This window comes from Bombus fervidus, chromosome 8 (assembly GCF_041682495.2).
Source record: "Bombus fervidus isolate BK054 chromosome 8, iyBomFerv1, whole genome shotgun sequence".
NCBI lineage: Eukaryota > Metazoa > Arthropoda > Insecta > Hymenoptera > Apidae > Bombus > Bombus fervidus.
The window spans coordinates 14,835,766-14,860,373 of NC_091524.1; the positions used below are offsets into that span (position 1 = coordinate 14,835,766).

Below are 24,608 nucleotides of genomic sequence, written 5' to 3' on the forward strand. Positions count from 1 at the left end.
GTAACTCGCGCTTAGGGAAAAAGTGATCGTTACAGCCGTCAGAACGTACGACGATAAAATATATGAACCGATTGCTAAATATCATGCGAACATTAAACGGTCTCACCGTTTCGTGGCACCATGCGATACCGAGAGTGTAACGAATAGACAGGGAACGAACGTAAGGAAAAGAGACTTACCGTTCGAAAGATGCATCGGAGGACAGGACCACGTGTTTAACCGTGAAATGCGAGTAGCAGTGCACCACGAAGATGCACCTCGATGATGCACTCACCCTTAGTCACATGTCCAAATGCTTCACGTCGGGCACCACCTATGCGCGAGATTATTCATTCCCGATCGGGCAATTCACGGTGTAGACGGTTGGCCTAGCCCGTCGCTTCTGTCCTCTTGCTGTATCCTCCTCCTACCTACTCCTACTCCTACTCCTACTCTACCTCTTTTTCCTGCTCTTTCTCCTCCTCGTCCTCCTATTCCACCACCTCTGGGTGTGCGCAGTTCCTTTTCGCTTCCGTAGACGTTGCGCGTTCAACACGCGCCATCCCCTTTACTCCATCCTCGCAACCCCCGAGCTTTGTGTCGGTATTACACGTACCAAGTTATGTAGCAAGGGGAAAATCTATAAGAGCCGCGACTGCGCCCTCGCTATGCTGCTCCACACAATTTCCCCGCTTAAGCCTCCTTCAGCATCGCGAACTTGATCACACAGCTACTAGCATCCTGCTGCTCGAAATGATCGAAACGATGATCGAACTGACGATCGAAATCAATCCACGATACTAACCAAACATTCCACTAATATTTGGATAAACGGATAAACCAGATACATAAGTACTCTGACTGAATGATCCTTTATGCGTTGCCTCTATTAAAAACTAACAGATTATCAGAATAATCGTACAATAATGAAGGAAAGATGGAATAATGCAACGAAAAGAAATCGTCGACTGTAAAAAGCACGCGAAAGTTTACACGTCGTAGCCCACGAAAAAATACCGCGACGATCTACTGTTCAGGAGTTTTGCGCACATTGTCAATTATCATTTACAAAATAGTTACATATGCATTTATGTATCTCGTACGTATGTATCTCAATATTTATTTTTAAGCACTGTACAGTTACAATGTAAACGAAATCGAAGATTTAATAGTTGTTTGCCACAAGTTTCCAGTTCAATTTAAAGCAGAAAATTTCGGATTTAAAGCAAAACCGCGATTTTCTTTTTTAGATTATACGTCAAATTGATATAATACTATTAAAATTGCTATTCGAAACTTCGAAATTAAAATAAAATTTGGTCCACTTAATGCGTAGAAGATAAGATATTTTATATTCCGCATTCTTCTTTATATCCATCCACAATCTTTTTCAAATTGGAATTGGTAGTAAAGTATTAAAAAGTATAAAACAGGTATGTAGAGAAATATTATTGCTCGTTCTCCTTTTCTAGTAACATAATTTATGTACATATTAGGAATTTAGAAATAAAATTCATTTCATTTATAAAGATCTATTTACATCGATATCCGTGTTTTTATATATGTACATATATTTCGATATTGAATATCTTCCTTCGCGTATTCTTTCACGCTATGTGTAGGAACCACGATCGTATAAACAGATGATACCGTGTATGATCATAGAAACGCGTCTCCATATTCGCTGCAGAAAACCGTTCGAAAATTGAATCCTGTCTAGTCAAAGATCAACATAGAAGGTCAACAAAATCCACGCTCTTACGACTCAGACAGGGATGAGTCGAATGTCTCTGTCTCTAGCTGAGACATACATAGCGTGTCACTTGTCCGTAAAACGACAGCTTTCTTGTCTTCCATGTTGTTTCTTCTCGATTCAATTTTAGGACAGTTTTCTCTAGGCTTCGGTATACGGGCGTGGAAATCTGTTTATACGACCGTGATCTTGACTCTGAATTCTGAACACTCCTATACCGAAAGTATTAACGGAACCGTCCGTTTCTCGAGTCGAGAAAAATCAAGATGGAGAACAAGGAAAGGTCTCATTCTGCGCATGCGTGACACCTATATACATATGCATTGTACATAGATGCTATCAGAGGAAATGAGAATGTTCGCGCTTATGGACCTAGTTGTTCCCGGAATAGTGCTGCATCATACGACCAAGCTCTGAGTTTAATTGACGTTAGCATATACAAGAACCTATAAAATTAGGGATTTACCCTGTTTGGTTACATACTACCATGGACAAGAACCTATTGAGTTCCACGCTACAAGAACCTATTTAATTGTACGATTCTACGTAAAAGTTCATATCTACTTTTCTATCCGAGATATACAAGTATAAGAATAACAAAATCGCGAAACGATCAAACTAATTGTAACATGCCTAAGAAAGAGAAATTAATTATTAACTCGACTTCTGTATCTATAGCAGTATTAGTTGTGATTTGTTTGTAGCCGATATGCCCGTCGTAACATGTCGCCCCATCGTCGTATTCGGCTAATCGCGATCTTTCCAATTAGCGTTGAGAGTTATTAATTACAGTTTGAACCAGAGTTGCGAGTCTAAATTTCGCGTTTATCAATTAGAATTGCGAAAAAGTACCGACTTTAGTTTGGATTAGCGTTACGTTGGAAAGACGATCGCGTTTGCTTTATGATTGCGAATTATAAGATGTGATTTTTCTTAGTATTTTCTATCGTGAACAATTATTAGAATTTGTCGAAGAGTAAAGTTTGAATTTATCGCGTCCGATTTTATTCGAAGGTAAATTAAAATGACGTTAATTTTCAATTAATTTCGTAGCGTTGCGATTCGTGACTGTCGTGCATAATTGATATAGTTTTTATTTTCATCTATAGATAGTAACTTTAAATTAAATTCGAACTTAAATACATAGGTTGGTTCTTGTATGTACTAAGTTCCAACCGAATAGGGTAGATCCCTAATTTTATAGGTTCTTGTACATGCTAATGCCGATTAAACTCACCACTTGACCGCATGGTGCAGCACCTGTACTGTAAAACAACTAGAACTACGCGCGTGAGCACTCTCATTTCCTCTCTGATACTATCTGTTACCATGAATGACCCAGACAGAGACAGAGACACTTTATTCATCTCTGTCTGTCTCGCAGAAACGTGAACTTTATTATCTTTCATGTTGATTCTCATGACTAGTCACGACTCAATTATAGGACGGTTTTCCCTAGCGAGTGTCGAGATTTGTTTATATGATCGTAGTAGAAATTTTTATCTTTAATCTCTATCTTAAATCTCTAACTTTAACAATTTTAGGATTTTTTAACATTTCATATAGTGAAATTTTCTTAGGTAAGATTTCTATGCATATATTTTCCTAATTTACTGATATCACCTAATATCGTGCGTACGATAATACAAGAAGCTATATATATTCAAAAAAATGTCATAATATAATGAATATAAAAATAGTCATCGGTAACTATTTGTGATCACGACAATTTGGAAGGGACTAAAATTTTAAACTTTACACTCTACAATAGTCGATTGTTTTCGGAACGCCATGTTCGCCATTGCCCGTCGCGCGATTAAATTTTACTTGGCATTGGGTAGTACGATGAAATAAAGAAGGGATTATGTAAAACTTTTGTAACTAACGGAATATAATATAATAAGAATATTTGAAGAAATAATATTACATTACAGTGGTATACACATGCATATGTATATCTTTGTACATGGTAAGAAATTTATCTTTGTGAAATTATAGTGTATGTAAAATGTTCATGATATATCGTAAGGATGCAATAACATTGGAGTATTTGATAAAAGATTGATATAATTCCATTTGTGTATTGATTTTATATATGCATTAGTTGAATCATAAAATCAGTTATCAATATCAAATACAACGTTCGTAACATTTTAGTCCAAGTGTCATTTGTCTTACGGATCCTGAAACTAAATATTCACATTTAAATATTGATAGCAGAATGGGTAAGTTGTTTTCTCTTATACCACTATATTTTACTATTATACGTTTTCATATTTTATCGTAGATGTTTCCAAAATCAATTTTATCGAAAATTCAAAATTTATATATAAAAGATTAGTGTTATAAAAATGATAACCATAATAATTATGTATGTGTATATATATATATACATATATATATTCCTCTAAATAAATCAAAATAAATGCCTAAATTTAAAAATAAATATGTTATAGAAAGTTCAGGAGCAGTTACAATTGAAGGAGAAAACTATCAAGTAGTAGATGAATGTATTGAAGAAGAAGATACATCTAACATTGTGCAACATAAATATGTCAAAAACTTAGACACAGAAAAACAATCTAATACGTCAGATAAGAATATACAACAGAATGAAGATACAAATGAGAGGAAAGAAAATATAAATATAAAAAATAGTCCAAATATAGATGTAGGGAAAAATGAAAATACAATTGTGGAAGAAAAAAACAATTCATATATGGAAAAAAATGAAAACACAATTGTGGAAGAGAAAAGTGATTCATATATGAAAAGAAATGAAAATATAATTGTAGAAGAGAAAAATGATTCATATATGGAAAAAAATGAAAATACGACTATGGAGAAGGAAGAATGTACAAAGATAAAGAAAAATGAAAATATAACTATAAGGAAGGAGGAAGATACAAACATAGACATGATTGAAGATATAAGTATGGAGAAAGATGAGAAAGTTCCAATTGTCGATTCAACTAATAGTGCGTTATCAGATAATTTGAATCCTAATGATAATGACGCAAAAAATAAACCAAATACAGAAAATAAATGTTCACAACAATCAAATGTAGAATCGATCGATTTTACTGCTGATATTACTTTAGATCAGTTGGATCAACAAAGAAGTATGACAGATGAAGACATTTTGCATCATTTGGATGAAATTGAAAATATAGATTTAGATCCTAAAGATTTCCAAATACAGGAGGAAAATGAGTCAATGGAAAAAGACACAAAAGACCATTCTTCTCATACAGAAAGTAAATTTGTTAAAGAAAGTGAAGAAGATGAAAGTATTAATGTAGATAAAACAACATCAAATACTATAAACAAAGAAATAAAACAAGAATTAAAAATAGAGAAATCTGAAAGGAATGATTGGTATGAGAAAAAGGTAATGTATGAAATATAATACAGAAAAAATGAATGAGTAACATATGCAATTCTTTGCAGCTTATTGAGAAGGAAACAATTATAAAAGAACGACTTTCAAAAGTGGCCAGAGTTTTAGGAATTTCTTATCCATTTTATGAGAAATGGTTAGAACATGAAGAAAAAATAAACGGGTCTCCTCTCTGTAGATTAAAACCATCTCGACGATGTTGCTTGGATAAACCGTATACTAATCGTTGGAAATTCATTTGTAAGTATCTCTGCCATTATTTCTCCTAAAAATACTAGATTTTCATTTTCTTAACTTATTAAGCAAAACTTTGCATGTACAGGTGTAATTGATAAAAACATAATATGTAAGAATTTGTTACATTATTTAAGCTTTATATCACTATTAATACTTAGAAGCACTAATATAGACAAAAATAATTAATAGTTGCATGGTGCAATTGTCAAATTACAGTCAGAGAGAAAGTGAGAGAGAGTTGATTACATATCTTACAAATTTTCAAAATTGATTCTCCTAAAGACAAAACTCTGTATGTAGGTCTTATTTATTAAATGTATGTCCAAAAATGTTTGTACAATTTTCTTAATTTAAGGGAAATAACATATTTCTACATTTCTACATTGACTAATATATGAATTTTAAGCCTTTTATGTTTTATGATGCATAGGCGTACATATAACAATTACAAACATAATTTGCCTAGAATAATTAACTATAACATGACATATATCATACATACATTAAGATAAAATTTAAAATATAAAATTCTCTTCTAGCTATAATTGTAAATCTTTATTTGATAATGTGTAATTATATATTGTGTTTATTTATTTGCTCTTAATTATAATAAAACAGATATATGTATATAATAATTTTAATTTCAAAACAGTGTAATTAAATTTACATATTTTTAGGTAATAAAAAAGATATACATGAGTCCATAACAGAAGTGGACAATTCTGACATTTCTTTTAATAAAAATAGAAAAATAGTCTGGAAATTAGAACCCAGTGGGGCATGGGGTGTAAATATAAATAACGAATCTCAATTTCCATCTTTTGTATTACGTGCTGTAAAGGTATGTTTCCTACTATTCTATAAATTTTGATAAATATGATTTTTGAAAAGTGGATGCTTGTCTAAATATCTCAAAAGTTTGCAGTTTCTATAAAATACAAAGACTGAAATAAGTGCCTTGGTCATGTATATTTATAATAACTACTTGTAGTCTTATGGAACAAATAAAATATGTATATAAATATAATGTGAAATATAGAATAATTCAATGATTAGAATAGATTATAATTTTTTATTATATATAATCTTCTTTAAAGCTTTTTGTTTGCAATGAAAAGTTCCACCTTTTCGTTCATAATTTCAGTAATGGACATAATTATTTTCTAGTAAAGATTTGCATGTAACATCTTTGTATTTTTCAGATAAATATAACAACAATTCACAATTATTTAAAAAATATTATAGAAATTGTGATTATATTGTATATAATAACATTATATTTTTTCTACACAGATATTTGAAGATTTTCTCCAAACTACAGAACAATCATTAATCTCACATAATTCTCCAGATGTAAACTTTTCTGATGATGTATCTATAGATGTAGTATCAAAAAAAGACACAAATAATGAAGAAAGACAGGATTGGTTATGGTTAGTAGTGCGTTGCAACAGTATGGATGAACTTATGCTATTTGCAACTGGACAAAATATCAGTCGCTCTACAATGGATAGGTTGAAACAAGTTTATGAATCTGGACCTGGGAAAGATTGTAATGTTAAATCCTTATATTGCAAATCAACAAATAAGTAAGAATATATTTTGCAAAATTAATAGTATATAAATTGCATAATTTTATATAAATGGCTAGTCTACGTAACTCTTATTGAGAACTAAATAATATACCATTTTTTAATATCAGGTATAACGATACTGCTGTCACGGATACAACATTTTTAGTTGGTTCAGAAGCTTTGGATGAAATTGTTGGGGGCCTGAAAGTACAACTTGCGCCTAAAACAAATTTTTGGTCAAATACTGCAGGAGCAGAGAATGTAGCAACCGCAGTAATAGATTTACTTGCACCTACTCCAAAAACAACAGTGCTTGAAATAGGATGTGGTATTGGTCTCATTGGATTGATGATGGCTTCTGTAAATAAAAAATATTTGTTTTTACTGTTTTTCACTATACTTTGTTCATTTATAATTTTGTAATACAATTTCAGAAATGTCAACAAGTCATAGGAGTGGATTCTCCATCAGAAGTAGAAGAAGCTGAGATGACATGTGAATTAAATAATATAAAGAATGCTTCATTTATAATGGGGTCTCCTATTGAAGTAACGACTAAAATCATTGCAGCAGTAAAAAATCGTAAAACGTGTGCAGTAATCAATGCAAATACTAATGTTGGTCGAGGTATGTAAAAAATATTACATTATAAACAGATGTTTGTGAAATGTTTGACATATATTTTAAGTAATTTTATGATATCTCTTTTGATTTTTAATATAATTTTACGATTAATTTTAACTTATTTTATTAATATCATTTCATTATTAGCTATAAAGATATAAGTAAATTCTTTTAATTTAATAAGATTCTAAATTAAATAGAGCTTTACAACACAAAAGAATACATTGAAGAATAAATCGAAAAATGTTTGAATACGTCATTGAAAATGTTTTTTATTAACAATTTTCTAAGAAATCATTCTTTATTGACAATTTTGATCTGATATATCTTCCAAATATTAATAAAAATTATTTATATTCTGTATTTGTTTCTATTTTACAGCAATTGAGGTTATGACAGCTCTCAGAAAAATACCATCCCTTAAACGAATAGTAATGATAACAACATTAACCAAGCAATCAGTGCGTGCTATATTAGAATTAGCTCGTCCCGGAGATCATAGTCATGGTTCACCATTTATTCCTATTGTGGCATGTGTTGTTGACACTTTACCTAATGGCCCTCATTTTGAAGCGGTTATTTTGATGCAACGACGAATGATAAACAAGTTTAATCAAATATGGTCACAAAAAACTGCAGGAGGAGATATAAAAAATTCAGAAAACAAAATTTTTCACGAAAAAATAAATCAACAAAACACTAATCAAATAGGTAAAAAAATCTCAAGCAAACCAACTGAATTACAAACTAAAATGAACTTTAATAAATTCTTGGTCAAAAATCACACAAAAAGGTCAAAAATATCGATAAAGAAAGCGTTTTACATAAAACACGCTGAAAATTCATCTATAAAAAATAGATTCAATAGGAAACGTTCCCATTCTCCAGATAAAGGAGAAACACCAAAAAAGCTAATAAAGAAATTTAGTAAATCATGTGTTATAGCATGGCATCCTGGTAAGTTTATATTCAAATTATATAAGAAATTACTAACTTGGCAAGAAGTGTAGAGATATTTTTTTTATAAGTAATATGTAATTTTTAGTATAACTAAAAAAGTAACAAAATAAGTAAATAACATAGTATAGTATCTTTTGGTTCAAAGCTTCATTTATGAAAAAATCAATTTAAGAAATTTTGTTACTGTTACTTTTATTAAAATTTGCATTTTTGCATAACACTGGTAAGATTTAAACAATGTAAGCAGTAGCATATTAGTTGTTCCTGTTATTGAAAACTTTTTCATCTTAGTTTGTTATATACATGTGTATATATAGGGTGTACCGAAAATCTAGTAAGTAAAAAATTTAGTACTCGTGGACTTGAAAAGTAGCAAGAATCAAGTGGACGAAACTTGAAACTTATTTTTCTCGAAAACGAAGCTTTGTATCGACAATTGTCACGCTATTGTCATTCGACTTACTTCAAACAGGGAATTACCCCCTTTCGGTTTGTACCACCGTTCAAAGTACCTAAGTGGAAAGAAACCCATTTAAGCTCGTTATCACTCACTTTGTCAAGTGCACGCGTACTTGACAGAACTTCATCGTCGATCTTCTCGAAAACAAAGCCGTATTTCAAACATTGTCGCTCTATATCTCCGATTTACTTTTACATGGGAAATCTCCCTCTTTGAACTTGTACCTCGATTTTCAATACACTCTGTATAAATATCATATACAGGGTGACTCAGATTTTAACAGCGAAACTTTATCAATGTACTACATAGGTCTAAATAAGAAAAAAATGTTTTATAAAATTATAACAAGAAAACGAAATATGAAGGGAACAGTAAAGAACTTGCGATTGCCGTAGGAACAATACAATGTAGTAATAAATCAGCGATATTTACTTTTGTTCTGTTTATCTGTAATTACTATTAATAAATCGCTCGACTTCGTATCAAAATTCCACGATTATTACAACGGTATGCAGATATACTAAAGGTAAATGTTACTGATCTGCTTCTACATTGTATAGCTGCAATTTCAAGTTCTTTACTGTTCCCGTCCTGCTTCGTCTTTCTTGCCATAATTCCTTTACAAAGTCTTAAACGACCTATGCTTATATAACATTTTTTTATTTTTAATATTAGATCAAGCATCAAAGAAGAAAAAAGAATGGGACACGGGAAATTCACAATTATGTACGAATCTATTCTATGAAAAAAAGATGCAAGAGCGTCCCAAAGAACAAACTGATTTAAGAGAGAGGTTATCTCATAATCGATTGGATACTGATATCGCTCAAACATTAAAAGAACATCAAGCACTTTTAGAAATAGCAAAGGAAAAGTTAAGCGGACCAGCACCGACTGTTGATATGAATACTGCAAAACAATTGCAAAATATGTTAAATATCGTTTTAGAACAAACAAATAAACTTCAAAATCAACTTCCACGTTCTGTTTGGGACCGTATTGCTTCACCAGGAAACATAAATTCCGGTCAAAGGGAAAATAAACAAGATGATCCTCTTTTGAAGGGTCGTTATGTTCAAGAGATGGGTTCCCAGGATATTCTAATCACAATGCCAAATAAGAGATTCTTAGATAATGAAGAGCCTGAACCAAAACCAATGTACAAAAAATATAATAATTTACCACCTTTAGAGCCAAACACAATTATGCCAGTAGCATATGCAATTAACTCTAGAGAAGAAAAATCTTTCCGTGTAACACCAGAAAGATTTGCCAGATCGTTCAGAGTCGAGGTAAACCAGAATCGGGATCCAAGAATTCGTAGGAATGAAATGGAAAACATGAAAAAACCAATTTCACCTGTGAGAAGACAAACTTCTTCACCAAAACATCGTGTAACTCCTCCAAAAAGACTTTCCCCTAAACGTCCATTGCTATCACCTCCAAGACGTCCATGTTCTCCTCCGAGAAGACATTTTTCTCCTCTTCAACGTCCCACTTCACCTATGTATCGACAACGTTCTCCTATAAGACGTCAAATATCTCCGTTAGGACGACCAATGTCACCGAGACGAATGTCACCCTTAAGACAAGCTTCATCACCGAGACGTCCATCACCGCCACGACGAATAGAAATGTCTATGAATCGTTCAATATCACCATTTAGACATCAAGTATCACTACGACAAATGTCTCCCATAAGATCCACTTTGTCTCCTAGAAGACAATCATCGTCGATGAAGCGACCGATATCTCCACTAAGAAGACAAATTCCGTCTCCTAATCGAATGATACTTCCTAATAGGCAGGATATATTACTTTCTAGGAGACAAGCAATGCCACAAGAAAGGCAGCAGACATCGACAATGAGACGAATGGAGTCACATAAATTAATGTTTGAACATCCTACATTATCACGACAACAATCTCCTCAAAAACGACAAATGTCACCATCAAGATTTACCGATGATTGGGATATACCAAATAGAAGAGCCATTGAACAAAATATTTTGGTTCGACCTGTTGACCAAATACCTGAACAAAATATCTGGCAAAGTGAACAAACTCCGGCATCTAGTAATAATTGGGAACAAATTGCATGTAACGATAGACGTCGTAAGAGTTTTAATCAAGAAAAGTGGGAAACTGCTAAAGATCCTATGCGCAGTGATGGTTGGAATAATGGTGGAAATACTTGGAATTCCAAACAGATGTATACAAAGCCTATGATGAAAGAAACATGGTCATCAAATTCTGATAATAAATGGTCACCAACATCTATGCCCAGTAGTAGTAATGATAACTGGAATATTCGTGGAAAAGATAGCTTGTCTGCTTGCACAGAATCTTGGATGGAAAATAAGAACCAAGGTAGATGGGAATCGTTAAACGTTAAAGATTCTTGGAAGTGTGACAAGGAAGATTTGAATGACTTACCAGAAGATGCAAAAGATCCTTGGGGTGATGATGGTATTTCAGATTTAAAAGAAAGATGGCTTAAATTTGAAAGTACCGGTACATCAAATACATGGGTAAGGGAAAATGAACAACAGCGAGGAGATTCATGGAACTCAAAATATAACAAAGATAACTGGCAAAATAAAGGATTATCTTTTGTTACAAAATCTCAGTGGCAAAATAATGACAGTAAAAATATTGGAGAATCACGTTGGCTTCCCCAAAGTGATGAGAAGAAACCTACATGTAGTGGTTGGCAAAATGGGAATAGTGTTGGATCTTGGCAATTTCAAAATCCAAGTTTTCAATCACAACGTTCTTTTCCTTCAACTCAGTTCAAAAGTTCATATTAAAATTTGTGATCTTGATAATAATGTTGATTATCAAGGAATTAAATTTGTTGTTAGGTCATTCTTACCATACTGTAATTTTGTTAGATTATAAACGCGGAATTCACACTTTTTTTCGTGAAACAAAATATTTAAAAGGTCATGAAATAAACAATTGTATATGCAATTGAAACTAAAAGAGTGTTTAAGTTTATATTATAAGATTATTATTCATTTCATCTTTTATGATTGTAGTTTCTACTTTGTTATTTTCAAATTGACGATGTTAATGAAATAATGTAAGTATTAAATATATGATGTAATGATTTTTAAATAAACATAAAACTTGTTTAATATGCTATCATAAATTCTAGACAATAGTGTTTTAATGCATATCTCTTTTAAGACAATCTAAAAAATAAGTTTATATTATACTTTTAAAATAAAACTGCATTTACATAAAAAATCAATTCACTTAATTATGTTTGATACATACATAAAATATTTATCTAAAAATTTTAATTACGATCCGTAACCGGATACATATATAAAATATATATGTGTATATATATATATATGTATCAGGTTGTCGTTAGGACTTGGGTTAGGGGCGTGTAGTGAATCTTCACCGGAATTATTCATCGTTGTCACACAATCGAGACAGCGTTTATTAACACAAGTATGGATGTTACAAGATTGGCAAATGGCCGCGGTAATTAGACTCTAATGACAATGACCTTAGGTTCGATAACGAATCCGCGGTCAACGGGATAACAGATGTACTTTGCTCCAAAGTCTAAGTCGGACTCGACTTACTTCTCGCAATACAAGGATTACTTGATTAGCTCTTTATTGAAACGTGGATTATTCACCGATCGTACAAACACTAGATAACTGACTAATGAGACTGCAAGAAAAGGAATGACCTTCCGTCACGATGACGCTGCAGAGGAAAACTACGATGAGGTGTGCCTAAGGGCACGAGATCATTGGATTCGTCGAAGAAAGCCTCCGTTCGGAAAGTGACGGAAATGGACATTGCTGTTAATTGATTAATTTCTATGTTGGTGGTTAGAAAAGGATGCTAACCGCCCTTGAAAGAGGGTTCCTAGCGGGAAGCGTCGTACGCGAGGAAAGCAGATCTCCCGTATCTTCCCGTAATAGGTGACAGATTTACGGGTTGATAGAATAAAGACTGTTTGTCAATTTGAAGGACATTAGTTAACTAAATCCTAAGATTTATAGCGGATCCTCAGGCTAGCTAGACATATACTGTGAATGATGCATCGATATCTGGCGATCATCTTGCCCGAAAAATATAGGGTCTGTGTGTGGCGAGCCACGGGGCCGTTGGAATGTTTACTATTAAGTGTCGGTACGGCTATTTCTTTAAAGGAAAGCTATGCAATTCTATACCTCTGTTAGGTGAAGCGTTCATCCCGTGACCGCGGCTACGTTCAGCGACTAGTTGTCGCCTCGAGCCTAAGCTCATTGTGTTTGGGTTATTTTATAAAGGCTACAGTATTAGGGGTTTTCCAAGTAATTTCAAAGGGGCGGCCCGGTGTCCTTTCATCTCCGACATATATATATCAACAATATCCTATACTTATACATTTTATTAGGAAATAAAAATATATATCCTATAATTTTATAAAATAATATATTTAGGCATTATATGTTTGATTTCATTATTGAGACATTTAAAAAATACCGAATTGCATCAAGTTTGCGATTAACTAAATATCTGCTATTTTTCAGAAGTTGAATATTTTAACTAAGCATGTTAAACAAATATAAAACTTAAGTAAACAAGTTTTTGAACTTTGGCGTTTTCTGTTTAATAGGAATTGACATGTCTCGGAGAAGATTTTTTCGGAACTTAACGAGTTCTTTTAAAACATAGGAAGTTCTTCGTTAAAATGTAGTTTCTCTAAAATTTTATGGAATTTGTAACATCGAACTGCAAATCAAACATATTTATAAAAATTACGATCAGTTTATTATTTTATAACTATACAACAAAATCGTTAGCAGTTCGACATACTGTATTATTTTCATAATGCTAATTGATTAGTATTTTGAAGTAAATACAATATTATGTGAAAATATTTTATAAAATTAAGCATTTATTTCAATTTAGAAGTAAACGATTTTGAATAAAGGATAGGTGCGCATATATACGTACATTAAGTCTAATACGAGTATACAAAATTCATTCAAAAGCCGTACTATACATACATATATATGTATATGTGCATCTGTGTTGATAGTTGTTTACTAACGCACGTGTAATCTGCTATGTATTTATGATGTATTTACATCAAAGAAAAGACATCTACTTTCATATTTAAATTTAATTAAATTTGAAACGATAATATTTCAATTCATTTATTTCATATTTACATAAACAAAAGTAACAAATGTTTCGTTCAAAGGTATAACATTTAGAAACACTTACTTAAGTAATATGCTAAGGGTATTTAGGTTAGAGATAACCTCTAATATCTTTCAGGTATTTTCTGTTTTACGAAGTATAAACAGAAGTTCTTATGATATTGGACATACAAAATTATTACGAAACACATTATTTTCAACCAATGTTTTGCATGGAGATTCAAGCGATACATCAAATGTAGCTTTAAATGAAAACTTAGCTAACACTTCACAGCAACCTCAAACCTTAAATGAAACAATACAGGAATCTAAAATTTCAACTGAGAGTGCAAAGTTTTCTATAGAAGCTTCGGTTGGATCAAATACTTCATCCCTTTCCACAGAAGTATGTAATAATATATTGATAATATATTTTATATTAATATATTTTAAATTAATATGAATATGTAGCGAACAAAATTATTGCATTATAAATAATTACTTATGTATTCTGTATAATTATGTTTTAATACACTAAGTATCATTTTCTTTAAAAGCAGGAATATGTCAGTATATTATTATTCAGAATAATTGATTATTCTATTATCAGAATAAAAGAATATTGAATTTAGAAAATTGATACCTATTCTACATATACATTGTTTATTGTTTTAAAACAAGTTATAGTAATTATATTATGAATTAAAATATTTTTTTATAGTACTAGAGACTATAAATTTTAATCTTATAAATTTATCGTGATTGCTTATAACATGTATTTTGTTATTATTATAAAATACATGTATTTTGAAATTGGAGATTATTAAATGGACTTTTGTTAATAGATTTTCAAGTATAAATTATATAATTCATTAAATAATACTAACAATTCATATTGTTACCTATACATAGTGTTATTAATGTATTACTTAAAGAAATTTATATTTCTATACCTAATATTGCAAGGAAATTAATAAAAAATCTTGTATCGTCTGCGAATACAAAAATCAATTAGAAATCTATTCTAAATAATAGTCACTTAATAATAAATGTATCATACTTTTAAGAATTATGAATTGATTTTCATACATTTGTTTGTATTTTTTGATACTTTTTAATACATAACATAATATCATTAATACATTCTAGTCTGAACTTGATAAACTATATAAGAAACTAGAAATTGAAGTCAGAGGAAATGATCCCGCTGTTCTTAGAAGTTATGGAGAATTTGCTGTTACGGTAGCAGGTCATTTAGACATAACTGTAGGCAGACAGTAAGTTAACGCAGTGATAATATTTTTAAATATTTATAAAACTATATACAAGAAAATATAAATACATAATACTAAAATTTACAGTGTTGCAATACGAAAACCTATATTTGAAAGATTGACAGTACTTAAGTCTGTCCACGTTCATAAGAAACATAGAGTTCAATACGAAATAAGAACATATTATAGATACGTTGATCTCTTTAATGTAACTGGCTCAACTGCAGATACATATTTAGAATATATACAAAGAAATCTCCCAGAAGGAGTGGCAATGAAAGTTACAAAGGTACGATTTAAATTGTTTATTTCTAACTACACATGAAAGATACAGGTAACCAATTTTACTTTTTGCAGGTGGAATTACAAACCTTACCCAAAACAGTTGAGCAAGCAATGTCTTCGCAACAATAAATGAAACAATTATGATATTATCATTATTTTAGTAAATAGACAAATAAATTATATATGCATAATAACTTCGTTTGTCTTTCAATAGAAATATTAACAATAGGCATGGTAGTCATAAAATCGATTTTACTGTTTCATCTTTAACTATACGTGTATTATTTTACATCACATCGTTGCTATAATCACGACATTATCATTTTTATGTTGCTGACTTAATAAGTATAATACTGTGCGATGAATTTGTAGTCTTGTTAGTGACTTTTTCCAATTCTGGTAGTAAATCTTTTTTTGTAAATATAGGTAACAAACTTTGCATAGTTTTAATATTTAAAGTCCTTAAGGGTGTATTTTCCATGCGTTTTATAAAATAATGTTCCATATCCACATTATTATAGGTTGTTTTGGAATTGTTAAATGGATGACTTTTATTCAATTTTAAATTTAGAGAAACAGTGGGAGATTGCACCTGCCGTGCAGTCGAATTTTTCTCTTGCATTGCAACTGAAACATATGCTTTATGTAATAAATTTTAAGTAAGTTTATTCACAGTAGTATTTGATATGTCTTTACTTTGATGTTTTCTATTTAATTGAGCACTGGCTATACATTTATGTAAAATGAATTCATATCCTGGAAATATAGAAAATATACATAAATAAAATGCAGAAATATCTTATAAATAATATATATGAAATATACGTGATTTTTAAACAATAACATTTGCTTTATACACATTTTAATCCTCATGCAAGTATTAATAAAATGCAGAAAACAATTTTTGTATATTTCAGTATTATATTTGTTGTTATATCCGATATTTTAAAAAGATGTTTCACATATAGTTAATATAGAATAGTGGATCACGTTCTTAAATTATTATACTTACTAGAATATTTTGATTGAAAATGTAAGTCACTGTCCAATCCACAAATTAAGTGAATTATAATTATGGTGAGAAAAATAATTAATCTTTTCATTTGAAATATATTAATAAATCGAAATACAGTCTAATATAGAAATACTGTATTTGTCACGTTTAATATAGTATTTACAAATGTTCTAGAAAATTTAAAAATGAAGTACACAAATTTTATTATAAAAGAAACTAATTATGTGTAAGGATATAAGAGAAAAACGAAAATATTTTCACTTTTGTTAAATTTTTAGTAAGATAAAAAATATGAAAATCAATCCGCTGTCGATCAACAAACTCTCTGTTACTACTACTATACAGTGAGTGGAAGTTGCTATGTCTTCATTTAATCTTTTTACAATGTTATTCAAGAAAAACCGGTTTGAAGGAAGAGTGTCGAGTTTGAAATTCTCCTACCGCTTGAAACAATTTTAGTATCGTTCTACGCGTGATTAACAAAATAAAACGGTTAACGAAATACATTTGTTTGTATATTTAAGTTATGCGCATTTTATATTATAAAATTTATTTTATTCATTAGAAAGTGAAATCAAAACAATAAGAACATTCTATCGAAGCAAACAGGAGATGGCGAAATAAAATGAAACGTATATGTTTAAAATGTGATATGTATTCGTCACAGAAAAACAATACATTCAGTAGTAAAAATAAAGTTTACGCATTTAATTATTTAGCACGTGTTTATGATCATGAGTACAGCGATAAATAAGAAAAAATAAAATAACGAATGTCGTGTTATTACTAATAGCATCAATATCTAAAACATATTTGACGTATTATGCTATAAAGAATTATTTTATATTTAAATTTTAAAAATTGCAACGAATTAATTTTTTTACTACCCTTTTATGTAAATTTTATTAATAACGTAATCTTTTTTAAGGTGACCATACTCGAATATAATCGATTTCCAAAGCATTTTTTTCACTCCAACTTGGTAACCATTTATCTTTTGCATGCCAAAAGTTCAACATTGCCTAGAATATATCAATCGTCGTTAATTAATTGTGCTCGATTAATGTTACAACAATAAAATAATATTTTGTTATTGATCATTATAGATTGTGATCTCAAACGTATGTATGTACAATAATTCGTCCTAAAGATAGTCTCGCTAAGGCCGTGATTATACAGAGCGATTATGCGAGCGGTAAGACAAGTGACGACAAAGGGGCCGAAAATAAATCAAAGATTCAAACAAATCATACAGCGATTGAGAGGCAACGCGATGACCATCATTATATTTGCTATTTTAATAGGTATCCAAACGGCAGATAGATAGTAACGGTGAATACCAAGGATTATTTTGATATCGAGAGTCCTTAATAATTGGGGTGCGGTATAGGTCGATTTTATGGTAACATTAAATGGTAAATTATAAAGATTATAGAAATATGTCTATGGCAAAAGAAATATGGGAAGGTGTGGCACGATTTTGTCGCTCGTTTGTACGTGCTTCGTATAAATATGCTATATGCTACGTATAAATATTCGTAAAATATTTACCTTGGCTTCAATATTTTTCCACGGTTTTTTGTGTCCCGAGCTAGTTGTTTTATCAGGAAATACGCGAATACCACCAACTCCCACACCAATTACGATATGAAACTATTAGAGTACAATGAAAATTGTCAAAGTTAAAAGTCTGATCGATCTGTACATTTAATATGTAATTAAATTTTTAATAATCATAATGATTATTTATAATTTTATAGAAAAAGACTAATTACTAAAATATATATATGTAATACTGAAGAAATAAGCAAACTATTGATTCCGAGTACATATGTATTTGTAGCGGCGATCATATAAACAGGTCTGAACTCTGGACTCTCCTATACCGAAAACATTCACGAAATCTTTCGGCTTTTGAATCGATAAATGTCAAGATACATATATATTATGAGAGAGAGAGAGAGAGAGAAAGAGCGCTATCTCGCCTCGTTTGTCAGACAGTACGTACATATAGTAAACATATTCGTCAATAATAAGTTGTTACAGATTTCATTTCTTGCTCATGTGTATATTAGTATGAATTGTATATTATGTAACTTCGTTGTACAGAAATACATATAAATTTCATGCAAAGATTGTTAAACTCTCAAGAAATTAGTTTAATAATAATATATTATTTAAAAAAATATATCGAAGGTACATTACGAAATACCGGAAAATAGATCAGGTAGTTTTGTAAATGCATACCTCTTGATCAAAAGGAGCCATTTTGGTAAAATTACTCCCATACATCCAACCATCTGTCGGAGGATTTAATTTACCAACTTCTTCACCGTCTACAAGGAATTGAAATCCGTTGGAATTCCAAATTGTTGTGTAAACATGAAAATCTCGCGTCCATCTTGGCCCATTCTCTCGAGTCTGAGAAACCATGTGGTTTGTAATATTTACATTTGTACCAATACGGATTCCAAAATCTAATCTTCTTGAATCGTAGATGCTTCCATCGACGGTGTTCACTAAATTATCGTTTCCACGAGCAAGGCCGAGGACAATGCATCCACTGGAATAATCGGGACCGTAATAATCGTACTTTGGTTTGAGCCACATTTCTGTCGTAAATAAATACAATATTTAGTTACTTTGTTTATTAATCAAACTCGAATTGAGCGAATTTAATGAAATTATTAATCAAAGTTGAATTAATCGAATTAAAATGTTATGTAAATAAAAAAAAAGTAAATAACGCAAAACATGTACCTATGTACAGGGAGTTTCATTGTACGTGGGAAAGTAAGAAAAAACGTTCGTATAAATATATACTAGACGTAATCTTGTATTTAAGTTACAGCTTGTTTCGTATTGTAATAACTATTCAATGAAATTGCTCGAAGTGCTCGATGCCCCTAACTCCAACACAAACATGATCACGCTTAGATGCAATTACATTTATTCACTGATGTATAAAATGGTGGATATCTCGTGCCTTATAAACGGATACGCTATGTAATCGAATTAATATTCACCTGGATATAACCAATCACCTTCAGGAAATTTTGCTCTTATTTCAATTTTTCCGTATCGGAAGTAGAAACTGTTTTTCGTAATTAATCTGGTAGATATAACAGGCGGTAAAATACTGAATGACGTAGCTTTACGTCGGCATTCATCTCGAATCGTACTACTACACCTGTAATAAATATAATAAATAATAAATATAATAAAAATAAATTGAAGCAACGTATCGAACAATTGGCAAAATATAGATAAAACGCATCAATATCGTGTAAATATTAGAATCTATAAAACATAAATAAATAAGTAAAATTAGTTAGGTAATACGATTGTGTGAAAACCGTGTATTTAAAAAGGTCGTACTACACTCACTCACTAAGTAGTAGCGTTCCATACATAGTTGCATTTACGCCATAGTGGTTTTCTAAAATCGCTGGTTTGATTTTAAGCATTCCGTTTTTAACGGATGCTACAAATGTATGTTGTCTATTGTGATAAATACAAAATTCATAATCCTATAATAGAAGAACTATATAAGAAGTCTTACTATCGATCAGGGCTTCAGTACGTATTCGTACTTACAGGATTTAACGGTATTTTTGTTTCGTGTCTCCAAAGTGAGTTATTAAAGACGTCGAATGTTTCATCGAACACTAACTTATTAGTAGCTGTAACTAAAAAATACATACCTTTTCATATTTTACTTATATCTTTTTCTATTCTTTATATTCACAGACTTCTTTGTCATTTATATTTTATTTTTTAATTGTTACAAATTTATTTTAAATTTCAATTCTCCCAATTTATACTATAGCTTTCCTATTACACCGACTATAATTTAAAATTACCACGAAGAATAAAACAAATGAATTTTTCTCCTTTTTTTATATTTCACTAATGAATTTGTGAAGCAACGTTTTTTTAATAATAATATTGCGATTAATTGTAATAATTTGTAATATTTAACCGGTTAACGTAATATACCTACTATTGATAAAATATCGAATAAACAAAATTTATATTTTATGCGATATACATATATACATGTATATTTTGATTCTGTAAGAAGATGATTTGACCGTTTGTCATTAATTCATATATTTCAGTAGCATTCGTGTATTATTTATACAAATTAATCAAAATGTCCACATTATAAACAGCAATGTGGGTACAATATACATGTATACATACGTAGATACATACCTGCTGTATACCTATGTATACCTATAAATGTATAATATAAGCTAAATATTCGTACTTGTCCAGGTTTGTTCTCCTCTGTTGTACATTATCCCATTAACTTGTACATAAGTCCAATAATGTATAACATCTCCGTTTGCTAAGTTCATATTTCGATTCTGAATGATCCATTTTCCATTATTCTTCTTATACACTTCGCCCGATATTCGTCCTATTTCATTCAATTTAATAGTCCTATTTACGTTTCCTTGAAACGCAAAAAATTGTAAGCCGGGCTCATCTGTTATAATACAAAAAAAGATACATACATTATATTCATTACACAAACCGTAGTGTCGAAGTAAAAGTAAATTTTGGAAATATCAAGTTAGTACGTGGACGATAAAATGACCTTTCTTTCCATTTGATGGGAATATTATAAGACAGATATAGTATGTAAGTGGAAACGAGAAATATAACACCTTCGTAAATTAAAATTTTCAAAAGAGATACTCTTTGATACAGCATATCCACAAAATATCCACAAAAATAAGAATACAAATAAGGTATATATATAAAAGAAATAGAAACTCGAACATTATTTAACATCGATCAGTATCAAGTACTATCAATGGAAACTTTTTTTTTATTTTATAAAAAGATCGTGTACGATAAGTAAACGTTTCGTATTTGTTAAATAGATATATCTGTTATATATTTCGATCTATTTATGCATTTACGTACATAAACGAGTTTCTAAAAAATATAGTTTCTCAGAACTATGTATATCGCATAAACTTAGTATAAAAAAAAATATAAATGTGCATTTGAATTGAGGAAACAGTTTGATAACATACTATTGATAACAAAGTTATAACCGATATTATTCTACTTTATAGATTTGTAAGTATAAATTTGATTTATTCCATTCTCATTGTCTTAAATATCTTTACACATTTATTTTTTTGTAATAATCTAACCTTATAAAGGATAGTTAATTATTACTTATTAGTTTTAATTAAATTAACAATCTCAGTTATTTATAATTAATCGGTAGCTAAAAATCGCGTATAAAATTAGAAATTAGATACAAATTTTTAAGATAAACGTTTACGATGGAATTATGGAATTTTACAAAATACTATTCTGTAAAATCAACGTCGAGCAATCCTGGAATTAAAAAAAAAAAAGCACGAACTTGTGCATATAAATCTATAGTTGAGTATAAATATCACATAAAATTTATTTATAAATATTTCAATTGCCAGAATAAGTATGATAGACCATTGTCTTTGAAGATAGATAATAATATTTAAAAAGTATGATTAATACAATATATGTAGTATATATAAAATGCTGGTAAAATTTTATTTGATTGCAATCATGTTTTATTGCACATTACGATTTCATAATTCTCTGATGTTTCAGAATTAATCCCATGTATTACTTTCTTGTATCATCCGCATTTATATTACTTAGTCATCGTCCCATTCAGAAGGAAAACATTAATGGCAAGTAAATAGGTAAATCCGGTTATTCCCGAGGAATTCCAAATGAATAATACGAAGTAAAAAATGACCACTGGTGATGTATATATATATATATTATATGTATGATGAACTTAAAGTTATCAGTCATACACACATATATATATATGTATGAATGTATGAATGTCATTTTCCATTAATAAGACGATTACCACAAGATGTTCGTTACTATTCTTAACTATCCTTATTTTTATTAAAATTTAATATTTTCTATACTTTTGCGTATGAATATTTATACATTCACTTATACATTTGTGTATAAATATAACAAATTACGTATGAATTTGAGTCTGTATAATGTGTGATAAATAATGAAGTACAGTAAAATGAGTAAAAAAATTAATAAGTAAATTTCTTTTACAACCAGTACTAAACCATTATTTCTTTGTAATTTAATATTAATTACTATTTGTAGTTTCAAAAATTATCTATGGAATAACTGGTTAATTTTTATGATCGTATCGAATATAATAAAATTGATCGCGAAACTACTAAAAATAATCGGTAATCTCTTAACAAAATATAACTTAACAAAGTAATATTTGACAGCAATATTTGTTCAATTGTATGCCATCAAAATGACCACTAACAGAGACGTAGTGCTAAATAAAATAATTGCATTTCCGTACGGTTAATTCATACAAGTAGATATGTATAGATTATATGTCTATATAGTCACTTACCCGATATCGATATAAGAATTCCTTTTGGATTTAACACTTCAAACGTTGGCGTGGGCACAACATAAGAATTCACTAATGTAAGATAACTTGTCAAGTTCGATGATAATAATATGAAAATTGAAATGGAACAAATGTCGTAATGAAACATGTTTCTTAAAAATGACAGTTTAGTCGATGTAACAGAAATTATCTACATCGATGAAGTTGCATGGAATGCTGCCGATGATACACTGATCTTGGTACTGACGATAAATATTTCCTTATACACATAGTTCCGATTTATGATTGCTTCTACAGTTTTTCAAATCACTACTAGATTCAGATAATTAGGCATCAAATAAAATTTCGCCGAAATAAACAGAGTTCTACTGCACGTATCGACATTACAATGAAAAATCGTATCTCAATCTACACCTACTATATTTTCGGCTATCGCACTACGCGCGTGTCCTCATACGCAACCTATATAACGTAAAGTGTCATCCATTTAAAAAAAAATTATTGACTTCTAAAAGTTGAATTTGTCTTTTCTTGAACCTCTACAATTTGAAAAATATTCCATCCAGTATAAAATTTCTTTAAGACATTTTCGTCTGTTGAGTTCTCTTAATCAAAAAATTCGATAAGAAGAAACCTTCGCAGCTCGAAGATTTCTGTCTTTCCCCTCGGATACGAGATATCGACTTCGTATTTTTGTTCAACATGACAAATAATTATTATTATAAAAGTCATAAAAAATCACTACTATTATGAACCTATTTTTATTCTTTATTTCATGTTAATAAAGATCTGTTGCTTATTTTTGCATCAACCAATTTCGATTAAATATTCAGTATGAGTATGTCCAACGTAACTCTTCAGCGAAAATTCATCTGGCTAATTCGATTGAATATCTTAGATGCAGAACGTTCGAAGCATATAATCTTAGGTTGGAAACAAACATCCAGTTTGAGAGAGCCTTACTTCAATCAAGGCTGTCAATTGGCTACGGTCGTAGATGAAGCATTTCTGCTTCCGAATTCTAACTTTCCTATTGCCGTACTATGTATTAAATCCTAAGATAGTTTTCAGATATATTTTGTTTTCTAAACATACGCATTTGACAATTCAAATTACGCTCTAACTGTACATGTCGATCTCGTTTGACTAAGCCATACTAAAACTATATTAAATTTAAAAAAATAGGCTTATATCAGAGAGGAAACGAATGTGCTCGCACCCGTAGTCCTAATTATTTCACAATACAGGTGCTGCTCCATGCGGTCAAGGGCTGAAGTCAAGTAAAGTTAGCATATACAGGAACCCCCTAAAATTAGGGACCTACCCTGTTTGGTTGCAATTTAGCATAGGCAAGAACCTATTGAGTTCTATGTTACAAGATTTTTATTTAATTATACGATTCTACGAAAAAGTTCGTATTTAGTTTTCTATTCGAGCTTTTTCGAGTACTCTTTGTACTATCGT

At 30.4% G+C, this 24,608-nt stretch overlaps 5 protein-coding genes across 14 annotated transcripts in view; 2 read left to right on the forward strand and 3 right to left on the reverse strand.

Annotated features, from left to right (window-relative positions):
• Fucta (glycoprotein 3-alpha-L-fucosyltransferase A) overlaps positions 1-925 on the reverse strand; it is a 30,418-nt gene extending 29,493 nt beyond the window's left edge. For 2 of the 6 annotated variants that reach the window (XM_072009042.1, XM_072009031.1), the window contains exon 1: positions 180-726. The gene's annotated coding sequence lies outside the window, so the exon portion shown is untranslated. Of the gene's footprint in view, positions 1-179; positions 727-827 lie in introns of those variants that run through there. The other 4 variants (XM_072009040.1, XM_072009039.1, XM_072009043.1 and 1 more) reach the window with 4 other exon arrangements.
• LOC139990085 (uncharacterized) overlaps positions 1-12,127 on the forward strand; it is a 78,548-nt gene extending 66,421 nt beyond the window's left edge. For 3 of the 5 annotated variants that reach the window (XM_072008989.1, XM_072008990.1, XM_072008993.1), the window contains 9 exons: positions 3,890-3,957; positions 4,189-5,123; positions 5,183-5,372; positions 6,047-6,210; positions 6,663-6,958; positions 7,072-7,303; positions 7,378-7,570; positions 7,949-8,524; positions 9,663-12,127. In XM_072008989.1, coding sequence (XP_071865090.1) covers positions 3,890-3,957; positions 4,189-5,123; positions 5,183-5,372; positions 6,047-6,210; positions 6,663-6,958; positions 7,072-7,303; positions 7,378-7,570; positions 7,949-8,524; positions 9,663-11,797 — 4,789 coding nt within the window. In that variant the 3' untranslated portion in view covers positions 11,798-12,127. Of the gene's footprint in view, positions 1-3,350; positions 3,702-3,779; positions 3,958-4,188; positions 5,124-5,182; positions 5,373-6,046; positions 6,211-6,662; positions 6,959-7,071; positions 7,304-7,377; positions 7,571-7,948; positions 8,525-9,662 lie in introns of those variants that run through there. The other 2 variants (XM_072008991.1, XM_072008992.1) reach the window with 2 other exon arrangements.
• Positions 12,128-14,040: 1,913 nt separating this feature from the next.
• Mrps10 (mitochondrial ribosomal protein S10) lies at positions 14,041-15,899 on the forward strand. Its single transcript, XM_072009516.1, has 5 exons — positions 14,041-14,208; positions 14,286-14,552; positions 15,296-15,423; positions 15,508-15,709; positions 15,778-15,899. The coding sequence occupies exons 1-5, from the start codon at positions 14,194-14,196 to the stop codon at positions 15,832-15,834; spliced, it is 669 nt and encodes a 222-aa protein (XP_071865617.1). The 5' UTR covers positions 14,041-14,193; the 3' UTR covers positions 15,835-15,899.
• On the reverse strand, positions 15,711-17,206 carry LOC139990346 (uncharacterized). Its single transcript, XM_074111889.1, has 4 exons — positions 16,982-17,206; positions 16,718-16,890; positions 16,402-16,461; positions 15,711-16,332 (listed from the first exon to the last, which is right to left on the reverse strand). Exons 2-4 carry the CDS (start codon positions 16,806-16,808, stop codon positions 16,031-16,033), a joined length of 453 nt encoding a protein of 150 aa, XP_073967990.1. The 5' UTR covers positions 16,809-16,890; positions 16,982-17,206; the 3' UTR covers positions 15,711-16,030.
• Positions 17,207-17,586: 380 nt separating this feature from the next.
• On the reverse strand, positions 17,587-23,748 carry LOC139990344 (beta-1,3-glucan-binding protein 1). The gene is made up of 8 exons (XM_072009514.1): positions 23,145-23,748; positions 20,994-21,215; positions 20,318-20,409; positions 20,108-20,250; positions 19,747-19,910; positions 18,968-19,332; positions 18,272-18,373; positions 17,587-17,742 (listed from the first exon to the last, which is right to left on the reverse strand). Exons 1-8 carry the CDS (start codon positions 23,290-23,292, stop codon positions 17,644-17,646), a joined length of 1,335 nt encoding a protein of 444 aa, XP_071865615.1. The 5' UTR covers positions 23,293-23,748; the 3' UTR covers positions 17,587-17,643.
• Positions 23,749-24,608: the final 860 nt, after the last annotated feature.

What these genes read in the sequence shown, in the direction of transcription:
- Mrps10 (XM_072009516.1), top strand. An exon ending in CTTCATCCCTTTCCACAGAA is followed by an intron (nt 14,553 to 15,295) that starts GTATGTAATAAT and finishes AATACATTCTAG; the next exon opens with TCTGAACTTGATAAACTATA. An exon ending in GACATAACTGTAGGCAGACA is followed by an intron (nt 15,424 to 15,507) that starts GTAAGTTAACGC and finishes TAAAATTTACAG; the next exon opens with TGTTGCAATACGAAAACCTA.
- LOC139990346 (XM_074111889.1), bottom strand. Translation starts at nt 16,808, where the DNA reads ATGAAAAGATTAATTATTTTTCTCACCATAATTATAATTCACTTAATT. An exon ending in TTTTCAATCAAAATATTCTA is followed by an intron (nt 16,462 to 16,717) that starts GTAAGTATAATA and finishes CTATATTTCCAG; the next exon opens with GATATGAATTCATTTTACAT. An exon ending in ATTAAATAGAAAACATCAAA is followed by an intron (nt 16,333 to 16,401) that starts GTAAAGACATAT and finishes CATATGTTTCAG; the next exon opens with TTGCAATGCAAGAGAAAAAT.
- LOC139990344 (XM_072009514.1), bottom strand. Translation starts at nt 23,292, where the DNA reads ATGTTTCATTACGACATTTGTTCCATTTCAATTTTCATATTATTATCA. An exon ending in AGGAGAACAAACCTGGACAA is followed by an intron (nt 20,410 to 20,993) that starts GTACGAATATTT and finishes TGTATTTTTTAG; the next exon opens with TTACAGCTACTAATAAGTTA. An exon ending in CAAAAATACCGTTAAATCCT is followed by an intron (nt 20,251 to 20,317) that starts GTAAGTACGAAT and finishes CTTCTATTATAG; the next exon opens with GATTATGAATTTTGTATTTA.